This window comes from Danio aesculapii, chromosome 18 (assembly GCF_903798145.1).
Source record: "Danio aesculapii chromosome 18, fDanAes4.1, whole genome shotgun sequence".
Taxonomy (NCBI): Eukaryota; Metazoa; Chordata; class Actinopteri; order Cypriniformes; family Danionidae; genus Danio; species Danio aesculapii.
Window position 1 is genome coordinate 35,882,760 of NC_079452.1, and position 17,992 is coordinate 35,900,751.

At 32.9% G+C, this 17,992-nt stretch overlaps 1 protein-coding gene across 1 annotated transcript in view; it reads left to right on the forward strand.

Annotated features, from left to right (window-relative positions):
* sema3ab (sema domain, immunoglobulin domain (Ig), short basic domain, secreted, (semaphorin) 3Ab) overlaps nucleotides 1–17,992 on the forward strand; it is a 65,149-nt gene that overhangs the window by 26,654 nt on the left and 20,503 nt on the right. The window contains exons 3-7 of the mRNA XM_056477937.1: nucleotides 1,982–2,044; nucleotides 11,303–11,422; nucleotides 12,100–12,190; nucleotides 14,194–14,313; nucleotides 17,023–17,165. Coding sequence (XP_056333912.1) covers nucleotides 1,982–2,044; nucleotides 11,303–11,422; nucleotides 12,100–12,190; nucleotides 14,194–14,313; nucleotides 17,023–17,165 — 537 coding nt within the window. The remainder of the gene's footprint in view (nucleotides 1–1,981; nucleotides 2,045–11,302; nucleotides 11,423–12,099; nucleotides 12,191–14,193; nucleotides 14,314–17,022; nucleotides 17,166–17,992) is intronic.

Here is a 17,992-nt window from a genome sequence, read left to right on the forward strand (position 1 = left end):
ATATATATATATATATATATATATATATATATATATATAGCACAGCACAATCTATAGTATAGACATGTCATTTAACAGCCATTTTATTAACAAAAGCAAAATATATTGCAGACAACTCAAGCATAGTGAAAAATGTGGCTTACTTGCTATGTAGCATAAAGCAAATACCGGACAAATTAAACCTAAAATTCTTTACATATACATGAATGTTCTATATAAATAGCTGCCCTTTCTATTTAAACATACACACACACTCTTTCTCTTGTTCTCTCTCTGTCTTATACACATAAACGTGGAACCATCAGCACACGGGGGATCTGTTTCCAACAGGAAGAGTATGAATATTTCAGGCTAAAGCTGTCATACTGATCACACAGAGTCTGACGGAGAGCTGCTATCCGTTCACCTGGATAAATAATGAACAGAATAAACATGACCAAGCACAGATGAAAAAAAGTACTAGGCAAAACCACAGCTCGAGCCGTATACATAACCTCGAAAGTAATATAAATGTTAACTTATGAGTGTGAACGGATATACTGTATACGAAAGAAAGGTAAAGACATTAAACGGGACAAAGATGAGGCACCAGATTTTTGTTGTTTACATCAAATTGAGACTGTGCAGTTAAATTAAATTAAAAGTTAAATTATATACATGAACACACATTAAATCTTTCTATCCATGCATCCATCCATCCATCCATCCGTCCGTCTATCTATCGTTCTATCTATCGTTCTATTTATCAATCTATCCATTCATCCATCCATCTATTGTTCTATCGTTCTATCATTCTATCTGTCTGCCTGTCCATCCGTCCGTCCATCTATCTAGAAAATGCTGCAACATCTGAAAGCATGTAAAAATACCAAACTTAATAACATTTTAACTCCAAATTTCTTTCAATCTTCAGTTTGGTGCTTTAAATAAATCATTCTATGAGATGATTCCATGGTCGTGAGATCATTAGTCACATTTAAACATTGCGTTTATTTAACTATTAATATCAGTAGTTCCTAACAGATCCAAAAGTCATTTAAAGCTTAATTAAACAAAATCTTGTATGTAAAATAAAAAAAAACAAAAAAAAAAAGATTTCAGGTTTCATGACCTCTTTAACTTTCTAAAAGCCTTTTCCATCAAGCTAGAATAGTGACATTTTCCTGACCCTTCTATAAAGTGTGTGAAAGTGTGTTGATATAAATGTCTTACAATATGTGTGCCTGGACCACAAGGATGGTCTCAGGTTGTCCGATTATATTTGTAGAAATATCCCACAAAACATTGTGTTTGTCAAAATTATAGATTTTTCAAATTTGTCAAAACTCATTCAGATTTTGGTAAAGATTATGAACCATGAAGGCATTTTGTAAATCTCCTGTCATAAATAGATTTTTTTTGTTTGTTTTATTAGTAATATGCATGGCAAACAACTTTAACCGTGATTTTCTCAATATTTAGATGTTTTGTACCCTTAATTTTAGATTTTCATATAGTTGTATCTTAGCCTATTAAACCATACATCAATGGAAAGTCCGCTGTATTTTATTAATTAAATCTGTATTTTTACATCATCTAAAAGATATCTAAATATATATAATCAGAATAAATATTATGTATGATATACTGAATGTGATTGAATACTGAATAAACATTGAAATTAATTGACAATGAATTTCTGATAACATGTTTCAAGATAAACATCATCTCCTTTATCATTACAAAATAAGTTGAGATAAATGGCTAAATAAAATATTAGTAAACATACTGTTTTGAAGATTTAAAATGGTTGCTATATTTATATTTATGTGATATGTGACTTTGGCGTTTAGAATTTTTGCTGGATGTACCCATATTTGGTGCAAAAGTAATGTTCTACACTCTGAACATTTTCTGGTAATACTTTATATAAAGCAAGAGTTTAAAACTGGAAGCTTCCAACAAAACATTTCCCACTATTCAAGCTCTCTCTGACCTGCAGATTTCCTGGCCTTCTTCACCTTCTCGAAGAGATGAATGCAAGTGGGCCGGGAAAGATGTCCAGGTAAGTGCTTTTATTTCTCTTTGTGTTTTTTTTTTTCCTTCTGTCCTCTCCACAACCCTGAGATGTGTCAGTTAGACCTCAGTGATGCTTCAGTTCCTTGTTTGTCTTTGTACTCTTCAAGTTCTCTTCGGTTCATCTCTCATGTCTCACTTTGTAGTACATTTTTTGCTTGTGTGTGGTTAAATGTAACTCTGGTTAACATGATTTGACCAAATAGAGCGTCTTTGTTGATCTTTTTCAGAGTTAATGCCAAATGAATGTTTGCAACAAGGGATTACCATTCTTGTTAACCTATTATTTCCATCTGATCTTATTTTGAAGATCAATTATTGTTATATTTAAAGTTAATTAAGGACTTACTTACAAAATCATGGTAATCTGAATTATCTGTTTATTCTTTTTTCTTTTATGTTAAGCTGCTTTGTAACAATTTACATTGTAAAAGCACTTTAGAAACAAAAAATATTGAATTGAAAATGCAATTGTTGTGGGTCAGAGAGATGAACCTGCTGTATATCAATTATTATATTTAAATTTATATTTTAAATGGGCCCTAGTGTATATTCCACTTCAGATCAGTCAAGGGTTTTAAACCAAATGCATAATTTAGTTTAACGTGACCATTTTCTTTTTTCTTCATGCTTTTTATTCGTCAAACATGCACTGAAACAATAAAAAGTGACAGTAAATATTTTTAATGTTACAGTATGTTTATTTATGTCAATGTATGAATGTGTTTGATTACCTAAATGTGTTTTAGACTTCTTTTAATTTAAACAAATGCTGTTTTGAACTCTGTTCTTTCTCTGCAAGAAAGATTCTGAAGGATCATGTGATACCTATTGTAGTAATAATGTAGTAGTAATACTTAAAACTCAGCTTTGCATCACTGAAATAAATCACATCCTATAGAATAAATTCAAAAAAGGAAAATGATATTTGGCATTGTAATAATACTTCACAACATAACTATATATTTTACTGCATTTAAAAAATAGGGGATTAATAGAATAATAAATCACATACAGTTGAAGTCACAATTATTAGCCCCCCTTTGATTTTTTTTATTTATTTTTAAAACTTTTTCCAAATGATGTTTAACAGAGCAAGGCAATTTTCACAGTATGTCTGACAATATTTTCTTCTTCTGGAGAAAGTCTTAAATTGTTTTATTTCGGCTAAGATAAAAGCAGTTTTAAAAAAAAAAAAAAACATTTAAGGTTCAATAGTCTACAGAACAAACCATCACTAAACAATAACTTGCCTAATTACCCTAACCTGCCTAGTTAATCTAATTAACCTAGTTAAGCCTTTAAATGTCAGTTTAAGCTGCATGGAAGTGTCTTGAAAAAATATCTAGTCAAAAATTATTTATTGTCATCATGGCAAAGATATAATACATCAGTTATTAGAGATGAGCTATTAAAACTACTATGTTTAGAAATGTGTTTAAAAAAAAATCTCTGTTAAACAGAAATTGGGGAAAAAATAAACAGGGGAGCTAATAACTCTAACTTCAACTGTATATAAAAACAAAAAAATATACATTTGCATAAATATTTACATGATATATAATTTTGCATTATATATGTTTTTTTCACTGAAAACATATTTCTAAAGGTGCTGTTGAATTGGGAACAACCAAAGTAATACATATATGAAAATAAAACAATATGAATTATTTTACAAATGAAGTTATGTGTAATAAAATTAAATGACACCGGAAAAAGTATTAAAAAAAAAAAAAAAAAAAAAAAGTATTAATATTAGCTGCTTCAGTCCAACATCTATATTAGCAGGATGATGAAGACGAAAGTGGACATTTCAGAAAGACAATGATCCAAAACACAGCAAAGGAAACTCTCAAATGCTTTCAGAAAAAAGAAAATCAAGCTGTAGAATGGCCCAGCCAATCACCTGACTTGAATCCAATATAAAATACATATTAAAGATCAGATTTGATAGACAAGACCCACAGAACCATCAATATTGTCAAACATTGTTGTAGTCTGTGAAAAAATCCACACCTGAGCAATTTTATGTGACGTCTTTAAGCTGCCATCACCAAAAAAAGCCTTTATATAAAGTATTAAATACATTTTAGTTCAGTACTTTCTCCTTGTGTCATTCCATTGTTATATTATATTCCATATAATACATTTTTCAGAATTATTATTTTTTTTGTTTTGTTTTGTTTTTTATTTTTGTATTGTTAGGATTTTTACCAAAATCTGATTCGATTCAATGTCAACAGCATCTTTAGATAATTTTTCCCAGGAAAAAAAAAAAACATGACGTGTTCAATGCTTATTTCCCTGCTGTTTATATATATTGGATGTGATTAATCGCAAAATATTTATTCAAAGAATTTCAAAATAACACTCAAAAAATAGTTTCCATGATACATGTTTCATTAAAAGTAAATGAAATATATTTGAGATGGATCCAAAAGCAAGACAAGATGAAGTAGTTTTTGACTTGAGTGGCTAAACCTGATCTTGTCTGTCATCCATCATTAGCCTTCACAAACAAGATGTTAGAAGTTTCTCCCACAGCTCAGCAGATGTCAATGAAGGAATGAATAAAATCCCAATCAGTGAATAGTGGGACATTGACGTGTAAACACTCTCCAGGCGTCTCTGCCATTTGCTCTCATAAATACCACGGCGGATCCTGCCTGAGGCCAATTCAACATATAGAAAGCAGCACTCTGAGCTTTTAGCATCATAAAGAAACTATAAGGTTGGTTGGTTCTCAATGGCGCTTATTTGAATTGCAATAACATGCATTGTGGGAGATTTTGATGTAAACATGGTGCTTCTGAATAGCGGGGTGCTCTCTGAAAGATGGCTTTATGTGAAAAGAGTTGAAAAGAGGCAGATTGAGCGTGGAGAGAGATTGACTCTGGCTTGTTTGAAGTGAAGTGGGACGATGTCAATTTAGGGCTCTTTTGAGGGCTGGTAAAGGTGAAAAAATCCTGGTCCTGTTGAAGGATCTGAGACGCAATTTGTAAGGGACAAAAAGAGGGTGAGATCAGTGCTTCTAAGATACAGGTGTTCACTAAAACAGCCATTTGTGTTGGTGATGGAGCATATGGAGGCTTTGCAATAAGTAACTTGCAGTGGGGAAAAAGAAAAGGAACACTTTACTTTATTTCACTTTATTTATCTGCATTTCTTTGGTCAATGAAAGAGTGTGCTATTTTGAAAAAACTTTTTTATAAACTAAAATCTAAAGCGTTTCATTATTTTATCCGTTGGTTATTTTGTTCAGTTTGTAGAAATTAAAAACGTTTTCTGCAAAAACCTCTTTAATGTTTTATTAACTGAAATCTAATCAAATGTATTTAAGTTTTTTATCATTTAATTTATATTAATTATTTTCCTTCTGCTTGTGGAATGAACCCCCTTTTTATTTTATTTTATTTTATTTTATTTTATTTTATTTTATTTTATTTTATTTTATTTTATTTTATTTTATTTTATTTTATTTTATTTTATTTTATTTTATTTTATTTTATTTTATTTTATTTTATTTTATTTTATTTTATTTTATTTTATTAGGTGGTTCATTTTGCTATGAAAGCCAAAGGAAAATGACAAAATTAAATTAAATTAAATTAAATTAAATTAAATTAAATTAAATTAAATTAAATTAAATTAAATTAAATTAAATTAAATTAAATTAAATTAAATTAAATTAAATTAAATTATAATTTAATTTATTTTATTATATTATATTATATTTTAGTTTATTTTCCTTCGGGTTTGATAGTGGAATAAATCACCTAATTTAGTTTAATTTAAAGTAACATAATTTATTACAATTTAATTTATTTTATTATAATTATTTTATTTTATTTTTTATTTTATTTTATTTTATTTTATTTTATTTTATTTTATTTTATTTTATTTTATTTTATTTTATTTTATTTTATTTTTTATTTATTTTATTTTTATTTTATTTTATTTTATTTTATTATTTTTAATTTAATTTAAATTAATTTAATCTAATTTTATTTTTTTTCTTCTTCGGCTTTCACAGTGGAATGAACCACCTAATTTAATTATTTTAATTTAATTTAACTTTTTTATTTTACTTTATTTTATTTTACTATTTTATTTTTCAGTCTGTAGAATTTTTCTAATTTAGATTCTTTATTGTGAAACTTGTTATGTTTAAATAATTTTTATTTTATTTTATCGTAATTAAATTTTTGGTTTTATTTTTATGTTGTTTTGTTTAATTTCATTTAATTTATTTTTATTATGGGCTTTGTCAATAATCACACTATTTAAAGTCCGTTTAATTCCAATCGCAAGATGCCTCCAACGTGATTTTCTTTTTATTATTTTGCAATTTTATTATCACTCGAGATTCATAGAAATGATAACCTGTTACAACCCCAAATGTCTAGGGCTGAGGTAGAAACATAAGTTAAAGAAAATAAATGTATAAGCAGTTAACAGTTATAATTTATTGACCTTCAGGTTCTTTTATTGTATGAAATAAAGGGAAAAAGTTGTATTATCAGAAACAAAGAATAAGAGCAAAAAAAAGCTTTAGGGCTGAGCAAGGCCAAAATAATAAATAATAACTCCAACCCAAATAATAATAACTCCAACCCAAAGATAACTTACCCAATAAAATCAAAAGAAAGATAGAAAATAAATGATAGACAATGGAGAAGCAATGCCTTATTTACAAACTTAAATGAAGTGAATGTGTTTTTGTCCTGATGAAGGCCTGTGTGCTGAATCATGTCAGTTTATAATGAGTTCAGATATGTCAGTGTTTACTGGTTGCTTGGAGAAATCAATCTAAAAATGAGCTTCTTACAGTTGTCATTATTAAGCTGTCTCCTTTCATTGTTCCTTTAATACACACATGCAGTTTGGGCTATTAGAGTATTGATGAAGTAGCAGAAGAAGCCAGAGCTTTGAGTCACAGGTTATGTGTTGTCATGCTTTGCTTGTCAACCTTTTCCACATCAGTTGAGTCACTTCAGTCCTTTCCAGATGAGGCTTGCTCAGACACGTGCCTTTAACAACTGCTGGAGGAGCACACACATTCACACACACACACACACACGCACACACACGCACACACACACACACACGCACACACTCACACACGCACACACACACACACACACACACACACGCACACACACATACACACATACACACAAATGCACACGCAGACAGATTTCAATAAACAAATTCCCAGTTCACAAGTATATAAACACACATGCCCATGTGCACACACATACACATGCATACAAACACACACAGACACTTTTTCATAGACAAAATCCCAGCTCACAAACACACACATGCACACACGTTTCCATAGGCAAATTCCCAGTTCACAAGTGCACACACATGCACGCACACACACGCACAAACATATTTCCATAAGCAAATTCCAAGTTCACAAGTACACACACACACACACACACACACATTTCCATAGACAAAATCCAAGCTCTTACGAACACACACACACACACACACACACAAACACGTGGACACACACACACATTTCCATAGGCAAAATCCGAGCTCTCTCACACACAAACACACACACAAACACAAACACACAAACATTTACATTAGTAAAATCTCAGCTCCCATACACACACGCAAACACACACGCCCACACACACGCACACACGCACAAACACACACAAACACACACACCCATATGCAAATTCCCAGCTCACACGTACACACACACACACACACACTTCCATAGGCAAAATCCTTGCTCACAAGCACACATATACTTATGCGTAAACACACACAAGTTTCCATAGGCAAAGTCACAGCTCACAAACACAAACAAAACACACACACACATGCACACACACGTTTCCATTGCCAAAATCCCAGCTCAGCTCACAAACATGAAAAAAAAACACACATGCGCGCACACACACACACACACACACACACACACACACACACACACACACACACACACACACACAAGTTTCCATAGGAAAAATCCCAGATCACAAACATGAACAAAACACACACACGCACACACACTCACACACACACTCACGCACACACATTTGCATAGGCAAAATCCCAGCTCACAACCACAAATAAAACACATGCATGCACACATACACACACATACACATACACATCTCCATAGGCAAAATCCCAGCTCAAAAACACACACACACACACACGCACACACGTTTCCATAGGCAAAATCCCAGCTCACAAACATGAACAAAATACACACTCACACACACACAAACAAACGCACACTCAAGTATCCATAGGCCCAATCCCAGCTCACAAACATAAGCAAAACACACACACATACACACACAAACACACATTTACATAGGCAAAATCCCAGCTCAACTAAAACACAATTGCGCACGCACGCACAGACACACACACACACACACACACACACAGATGCACACATTTCCATAGGCGAATTCCCAGCTGACAAACAGACACACACACATTTTTCATTACACAAACATAAACACACACACACGCGCACTATCCCTCAGAGTCCAGACCACTGGGGAGCAATGGACGGCCATAACAGGATTTCCCTGTTAATGCACTAAACACTGCTGAAAAACAACTCCAGCTGCTGTAATATTTTCCTTTTATTAAAGCCGTGTTGCTCAGCTGTTGAGTTTCTGCTGCGTGTGTGAGGAATCACATGCATCTGCCTCAACAACATGATGAGAGGAATAATGTAATATCAAAGGTCATGCAAATGTTTGGCTGAGTTCACAGATTACAGCCTGACACTCTGACGACATCACAACACATCTTGCGGTAAACATTGTGTGAACCCTGTAATATTGAAGGCGATGTTATGAAGGTGATTATTAGTGGATGTATTAAGTCAGCTTTTTTCAGGCTCACACAGCTGTACTGGCAGGTTAATTATGGGTTTACTGTAGGTCATCGCGTTATCAGCATTTCACTAACTTTAAATAAACAGTAAACAAAGTATGAAACAAGTCAGCAAATGTGTAATCTTCACTACTACTAGTGTTATTTCCAGCACAGGCTCATTCTAAAAATGTGGCCCGATATATATTTTTGGAGATTTTGTAGCCATACAATAGCCCAGGATTATGTAGCCAGAACTACGTATGGCTGCATTTAATCTTTAAACGAACGATATTGGGCGATATTATGCCGTTCCTTTTTGCGCTTACCAGCTGACCAATTACCTCCGTATGGACGGCTTTCCAGCTGTTACCAGTTTGCTCAGTAGCTCACCCTGTACGTGGACTTGAGAAGCAGAACAGAGTTGACTGCGACCATGGGGTTTGAGTTGGGTGAAGAACGGTTCCAGAAAGCAGGTAAGACAAAAACAGAAGCCAAAAATAAAATAAACAAGTAAATAACAGGGTGAGAATGTGGTAAAATCTGAAAACGTGGTCAAATTTAGAGAGGGCTTTTCTTTTACTGGATTGCTTTATAAAACTGTCGGTTGGGTTTGGGGAAGTCGGTGGGCGGGTCAATCGGTGCTTTTGAAAACACTATTGGTTGGGTTTAGGGAAGGAGAAGGGTGGGTCAGTCAGTCAGTCATTTAGTCATTCAGTCGACATCGGCCTCTGGTGGATTTATGCAAGAACAGCAGGCGTGAATGTCACTCAAGAGAGAAATTTGAGATCTCAAAAAAGCAAACACAGCGGCCTCTGGTGGATTCACGAAAACAAAAACTGCAAAAAAAAAACATAGCTCCTGTGATGTATTTTGCTCTCTCCAGAAATGTATATAGAGGTACGGAATCAGAATGAGCCTGGGTTGTTTATTTCCTCTTTATCTTACTTTTAGTCTGTGTACTGAATGATGACTGTGAATAACGAAATATTGATAACATTTTACAATAAGGTTTAGTTAATTAATGTAAGTTAATGTACAGTATTTAGTAGCATGAATAAACAAATAACAAATCATTTATTACAGTATTATTTTTGTTAATGTTAGTTTTTGTTACTTCTTGTTAGCTCACTATGCATGAGCCAATGTTAACAAGCACAACTTTTTAGTAATTGTAATAATGCATTAGTAAATGCTGAACTAATAAATGCTGTACTAATAAAACGTATTTATTTTATGTTCATGTTACTAAATAGATAAACTTACATTAATGAAAGCTTGTTTGAAAAGTGTGACCGAATTATTGATACACTACCAATGTAGTTTTCTTTTTTTAATTCACACATTTATGCGTTTATTAATGCAGTAGTGTGAAAAAACATACACATTTCAAATTATTTTAGTAGTTAAATATATTACATTTTACCCTGAATTTTAAAGTAGAATTTCAGTAGATTTTAATGATTTATTTAATTTAATGTCATTTAATTAATTTTAATTTAACTTAATTTAATTATTATTTATTATTATTTATTTTTTGTTTAATCTTATTATTTAAATAAGTATTTTATTTTATTATTTTACTTTATTTTATTATTTAAATATGCATTTAATTTTATTTTCTATTTTGTTTTATTATTTAAATATGTATTTAATTTTTTTATTTTAATTTTATTATTTAAATATGTATTTTATTTTTTATTTTAATTTATCATTTAAATATGTATTTTATTTTATTGTTTTATTTATGCTTTTTATCCTATTAATTAAATATATATTTTATTAAATTTTGATGTTTATTTTTTATTTTATTTTACTATTTAAATATGTATTTAATTTTATGTTTTTTTATTTTATTTCAGTAATTAAATATGTGTTTAATTTCTTATTTTATTGTTTATTTTATTTCATTAATTAAATATGTATTTTATTTGAATTTAACTTAATTTTTTATTTTATTTTATTAATTAAATATATATTTTATCTATTATTGTTAAGATCACATGATCCTTCAGAAATAATTGCCGTCATTTGGTGTTCAAATACATTTCATATTGAAATGGTTGTTTTTTTTTATTATTTTTATGATTAAATGAAGGTTAAAAAGAGCACATTTATTTAAACATTACTGTATGCATCTCTCATTTGTGTGTGTGTGAGTGCATGCTTGTGTGTTGGTGATAAGCCGTGTCTGTCAGCATTTGTTGACACAGATGGGCCATATTTATTTATCTGAGAAGCCAACGACGACTGTGAATCAAGAAATAGCAACACTCCACAGACTTGGTTTGCTTTTCTCTCCTTCAGGTTCAAAGGGTTGTTTTGGAAGTTTTCTGTTGGTGAAATCAGTATTGATTTCAGTGTTTGTGTGCCTCTGCAGAAGGAGTGTGCGAACTTCATAAAGGTCCTGCAGCCATTTAATCAGACACACCTGTATGCGTGCGGGACTGGAGCCTTCCATCCCGTCTGTTCACATGTGGAAGTGGGCAAACGTTCAGAGGTAAAAGCAGACACATTATTAAAAATATAGAAACTTTGACCCAGATGATACTATAAACGAATGTTACATTTCTTCTTCTCCGTTAAGTTTGTTGGTATTAACAATACATTTATCTCCCTTGCTTTTATAATGCTTTATAAGTTAATTTTAGAAAATTGCTTTAAGAATTGCAAACAAAAATATATTTATTTGAAGTTTTCTAAAATGTTTTATTTTAATATACAAATAAGGCAACATTTAATTAAATTTCCACTTCTGTGCATACATTTCTAGAACATAAATATGGACATTGCATGAATTGTTTCAAGCTTCTTGTTTGATTTATTATTACTATTATCAGTTCTGAAAAAATATATCTTAATAATAAATAATATCTTAATAATAGGCAGATAATATACCTGTAGTTTATATTTTTAATTGTGACTTAAACTAAATTGTTACTAATTGTTAATACTTTTATATAATTTGGCAAATTCTGTATAAACATGTTTTTCTGTTTATTAAAAAAAAAAAAAAACTTTTGAATATATATTTTGGATGTTTTAGTTTTACATTAGCCTGAAAAAAGAAACCAAAACTGTGTTTTTGACTGCATTTTCTCAACTTAAAAAAATGATGAGGATTGCAAGACCTTTTCTGGGGTGAACTTTGATAATTGTGTGCTTGTTTCTGTCCAGGACAACCTTTTTCGGCTTGGGTTGAGCTTTGAAAACGGCCGCGGAAAGAGCCCGTATGACCCCAAACTGCAGACGGCGTCCACGCTGATCGGTGAGTCTTTAGAGGGGCAGTTCACCTAAAAACTTACATTATCTCACTATTTACTCACCCTAAAGTGGTTTTTATTTGTTGTTGTTTTTTTACACAAAATAAGATGAAGAAAATGAAGAATGTCAGAAATGTTGAACTAATAAATTATTTACAAGTATTCTTCATTCTAATTTAATATGGTTTAAAATATCAAACAAATTTCAAATAATTTAGCTAATTAAATATATTACATTTTTTTTCCATTTTTATTTTATTTTATTTTATTTTATTTTATTTTATTTTATTTTATAATCAGTCAGGCAAGGGTCAATCACAGGAGCAAGCGGGTGCATACAAGGCAATCCAAAAGAGTAGTCGAGTCACAGATGAAGAGAGCAGCAAAAGACAGCAAAAACAATAAACAAAGCCAGGGTCTCGAAACATGGCACGAAAAACAAGAAAAGGAAAACACTTTGTAATGCTACAGGTAAACAGTTAATCATGATTTTTTAGCTGTGTCTAATCAGGGGAATCAGGAACTGGTGTGTGTGTGAGGTGCATGATAGTTTGTGTAGTCCAATTCATAGACAGAAGTGTAGTTCTCCAGCGATCTGCAAGGATTAGATTGCTGGTGATCATGACAGTGTTCAACAGAAAGAAAAAATGAGAAAAGTTTTGAACAAATGGAAAGTGAGTAAAAGAGAGTAAAAATAAGCTGCCAGCGACCCAATTTAAATCTGAAAAGAAAACTGAAATAATAATCATAAAAATAAACCCGTACAATGTTACCTCCAACTCAACATAAGTATTAGTTGTGTTGTATTTACCCAGCAGGTTTATTTGGTACTCTGATTAATTAATTCAACTATAAACAGAACATGGAGCAGATTTGGTTAGTTAGAGAGAATGTAAACAGAACTGTTTTTGTCTGTGTCTGTGTTTTTCTCTGGTTCATGTGTTCTGAATGAGAACTCAACACCCTTGATTAATGGTGTCTGATGGAGGATGACCAGTGCAGACTATGCTCCACCTGCAGAGCGTTGTACTGTTAAATCTCTCAGCTCAGATTAAAGGTCACTCACGACACATACTCGCTCACGCCGTCCCCGAGCGTGAAATTACCTGAGCCTGTTGACTGTCACACCTCTTTGAGTCCTCACATTAGCCACTGGTGAAGGGGACATATCGTGATAATCTGACTTTCTCCATGTTTAAGGGCTATAATTGTGTCCTTGATGCATCTACCAACCCACAAAATTTAAAGAAAGACAACCCTGTAACTTTGTTTTGGTAAGCTTTTCTCTGGAAGCTTATCGAAAAAGGAGCCATTTAGATTTCGCTCCCCTTTTTATGAAGGAAGGAAATTTTACTATTATTACATAGGATTTTTTCCCCCTTAATCTGCACATTTCCTCCTATAGTGCCACTGCAGTAGTACATCATTTCTTTATGTTTTTTTACAGTGTCTGTGCCAGAAAAAAATTATACAAATGTTTTGTTGCAGGATGACATAAGAGTCTCCATAGACTCTAGTGGACATTGTGGTTGAACTTTATTATTTTTAGGAAATTTGCTGAAGAATGTTTACAAAGATTTCTATACTATTTCTATTTCTATAATGTTGTTATGTTTGTCCTGAAAATGCTCACCGTCAACATCATTTATAAACACGCAATTATTATGGATCATATTGTCAGGAGACTATTTATGTTTTCTGTAAAGATAGGATTATTTTACCAATAGTGTAATGTTTATTTTCAGTGCCAGAAGATCAGCATATAACTGTGATATGCTACTTGATTGGTTTAATTAACTTTACTACACAACAACTACATAAATGTATCGAGTAACCGTTCAAAAGTGTCCTGATTCAGGACAAATTCACGCAAATAGGGGAAAAGTTGTTTACAAGTTTACAAAACCAGATTCCACTTCTGTATTCTTACTCTGTGCTTTACTCATCCATGTTTAGTGCACGATTACTGTAGTGAATAAGTCTTTTAATGAGTGTTTTTGATCTTCAGATGGGGAACTGTATGCTGGGACATCAGCTGACTTCATGGGCCGGGACTTTGCCATTTTCCGAACTTTAGGCAAACACCATCCCATCAGAACAGAGCAGCACGACTCCAGATGGCTCAACGGTGAGACACATTTATATGTATGATTTAATTTCTAACAGATTATATGTATATATATATATATATATATATATATATATATATATATATATATATATATATATATATATATATATATATATATATATATATATATATATATATATATATATATATATATGTATATATATATATAAAATATATGATTCAGGGGGCTAGTAATTCTGACTTCAACAGTATATATTATTTAATGACTATGTAACTACACCACCTACACCACCCAAACTGCTCCAAGCTGGGATCGAAGCAATGACCTTCCGCATGGGAGTCAGTGGCTCTAACAAGAAGGCTAAAGACCATAGTCTCTAGCATCCGTCTCTAGCGTCTGTCTCTAGTGTCCCATCCGGATCACGGCACCAATATAACCCCACCAGTCCTACACCACCCAACCCACTCCGAGCTGGAATCGTACTGGTGGCCTTCTGCATGGCAGTCGGTTGCTCTAACAAGCAGGCTTGAAGGAAAAAGAAAGACCATGGCCTCTAGCGTCTGTCGCAAGAGCACCTTTAGAGGTCAGAGGAGTGAGGTTTACCTGCACAGCACTTACTAGCTGGCCTCCGTTACAACCGCATGGTATTTCTGTACTCTTAAACAAGATTTAAAAGTAAATTTAGGTCATTCATTCATTTTCTTTCGGCTTAGTCCCTTTTTTATCAGGGGTCGCCACAGCGGAATGAACCGACATTGTAAAATCTAATATAAAGTAAAAGCAAAAGTGTGTAAACATCAGAGTAAATCAAATACAAACAGACATAATTAAGTAAGATAATGTATAATATTAGAAAATACAATAAAAGCACAGGCGTCACGGTGGCACAGTGAGTAGCATGATTGCCTCACAGCAAGAAGGTTGCTGGTTCGAGCCTTGGCTGGGTTTCCTCCAGGTGCTCCGGTTTGTATGTGTGTGAATGAGTGTGTGTGAATGTTTCCCAGTGATGGGTTGCAGCTGGAAGGGCATCCGCTGCGTAAAACATATGCTGGATAAGTTGGCTGTTTATTCTGCTGTGGCGACCCCAGATTAATAAAGGGACTAAGCTGAAAATAAAATTAATGAACAATAAAAACACCAATAAACAATAAATATTAATTTTAAGAAACCAGTATAAAAGATAATTTTGTTTTTATGGCTCATAAATATGACTTTTTTACAGTATTTCACAGCATAATTCAAAGTGAAGTGGCTTCTAACTATTTAATTTAATAGTTAAATTACTGTTTTATACGTGAGAAACAAGTCCATGAAATGAAAAATGAAACATAAAAATGCTACCAATGGAAAAAACACACAATATAAAGTACAATTATGTAATTTTAAACCAAAATGATGATAAACATAAAGCTTATGGCATTATTTTGCTGATATTTCCCATATAAAAATGTGAGAGATCAAAGACAATTAAAGCTGCAAGCAGCAATGAAAGGGACCTCGCACCTGGTGGCCTCAGGATGACAGAGAACAGCAGACAATAATAATTTAAGCTGATACATATTAAAAAACCCTCAGAAATCACCAATTTAGGCCAAACTTCCTTCTGTCAGCAGGTGGTGCTATGTCTGTGACTCAATATTGCCATGTAGATGTCTTCAGGAGAGGACAGGAGAGAAATCTCATCGAACCTGTACATTTTCAGGCAGATCGGACATTGTTTTGCTTAGTTCTAAGTAATTTCCTTTTGCCAGCAGGTGGCACTATAACTGCATGTAATCGTGTTCAGGTCAGGACTGTTATCAAATGTGTGAATTTTGAGGCAGGTTGGACAATGCATGCCTGAGTTTTAACAACTTACTGTTTCGTGGCGAATCGTCAAAGTTTGCGAAGCCGCCACGGGCACGGCCTTCGATGAAAACTCTAGATCTTTGCAATTTAACATCGCCATGGCCTTTAGATGACAAAACCCAATTTTGGTGTTGCTCGGATAAAATCCCTAGGAGGAGTTTGTTAAAATACAACGCCTGGAAATGGCAAAAACTGCACTTTTTCGAACTCAGGAAGTTACAAATATCCGACTTCCTGTTGGGTTTGAGATATCACTCCAAGAGACTTTTTTGTAGGGTTTGGCATGTCCATCAAATGTGCATAGGTGTCGCTGTCAAGTCATTTTGTCACGCCCACTTCCGAAACCTATAACAAGCGTAAAGTTGCGCCACTTCTGGGGCGTGTGCAAAGGTACGTGAGTTTTCGGGCATGTTTAGTGCCTCAAAATCGCGAGAAATTCTGCAGAAAAAGAACAAGAACAAGAAGAAGAAGAAATGGAGCAAATCCAATAGAGCTTACACACTATAGGTGCTCGGTCCCTAATTAAACTAGAGGAACTGGATTTTTTTTTATCTCCTCCTTTGAAGATGCTATCAGATATCATCACCTTACTGTGTCTGTGTGTGTGTGCGCGCACATGTGATGGAATTAAGATTTTATAAATAGTAAATGTCTTCATTTCCTCATACTTTTCTTTCTGTTAACTGAATAAGCCATTAAAAGAGAAAATAAATGCCTGTTTGTGTGTGTGTGTGTGCGTGCGTGTGTGTGTGATAAAGAGACTTTGTATAGGTCTTTGTGCGCTTGTGCTACAACGATGGTAATTTGAGTTGTACTGTGTTGTGTAAATATCCATAAAAAACAAGCTTTGATGTTTATGTATTTTTCTTGATTTGTTTTGTTGTGCATCCATTCAGATCCTAGATTTATCAGCGTCCATCTCATCCCTGAGAGCGACAACCCCGAAGATGACAAGATTTATCTGTTCTTCAGAGAAAACGCCATTGATGGAGAGCAAATCAGCAAAGCCACACATGCCAGAATCGGACAGCTGTGTAAGGTACAGAGACTCTATAAACACACATAACATCACTAGGTTTCCATTAACCTATTTTAAGCACATTTTGGAATATCACATAAAAAATGCTTAATGGAAACGTCAAGATTAGCATGAATTTAAAAAAACTAAAAAAGTATGCTCACAACTGATTAGGTTAAAGTTTTTATCCAATAAGAAAAAAAAATGTGCACAAAATACAATGCAAACAAATTTAATGAAAAGGAAATTATTAAAAAAGGAATCCTGAAAGCAACTCATATAAACATCTTAATTATAATATTGACTACGTTTACATGGACATCAGCAGTCTAATTATTTGACTTAATCTGAATAAGAAAAGGTGTTTACATGAGTTGCTTTTTGAACGTTTCTATCATGATCCCTCTTTTCATGTTATAATACATAGTACGATTAACATCATTGCGTCGCCACACTATCCACATTTCCTCAGGAGTTTAATCGGGTGTTTAAATTTTAATTTGTTGATTTGAATTGCAGTTTGGTAGTTTCACTTTCATTCAGAAACATTTCGTTCATTCCCAAACTGACAAACTGAGATATTGGATGCGAGTATGAAGTAACGACTGATGGAAGAGTGTTGTTTTAGTGGAATTAAATATGGCACCTCAAATGGAAAGAAAAAACTGTAGTGTCTGTGGTCTTTTACTGACCTGGTAGGTGCAGAGAGTAGTGTCAAACAGCCGTGTGTGTATGGAATATCCCATCACAATATTTGGTGAAAAGTGCTACATGATGGTAATAGTTTGATTAACCCTCCTGTCACGTTCACTTCCCCTTACTTTAGTGAAACCGGTCATAAATGAACA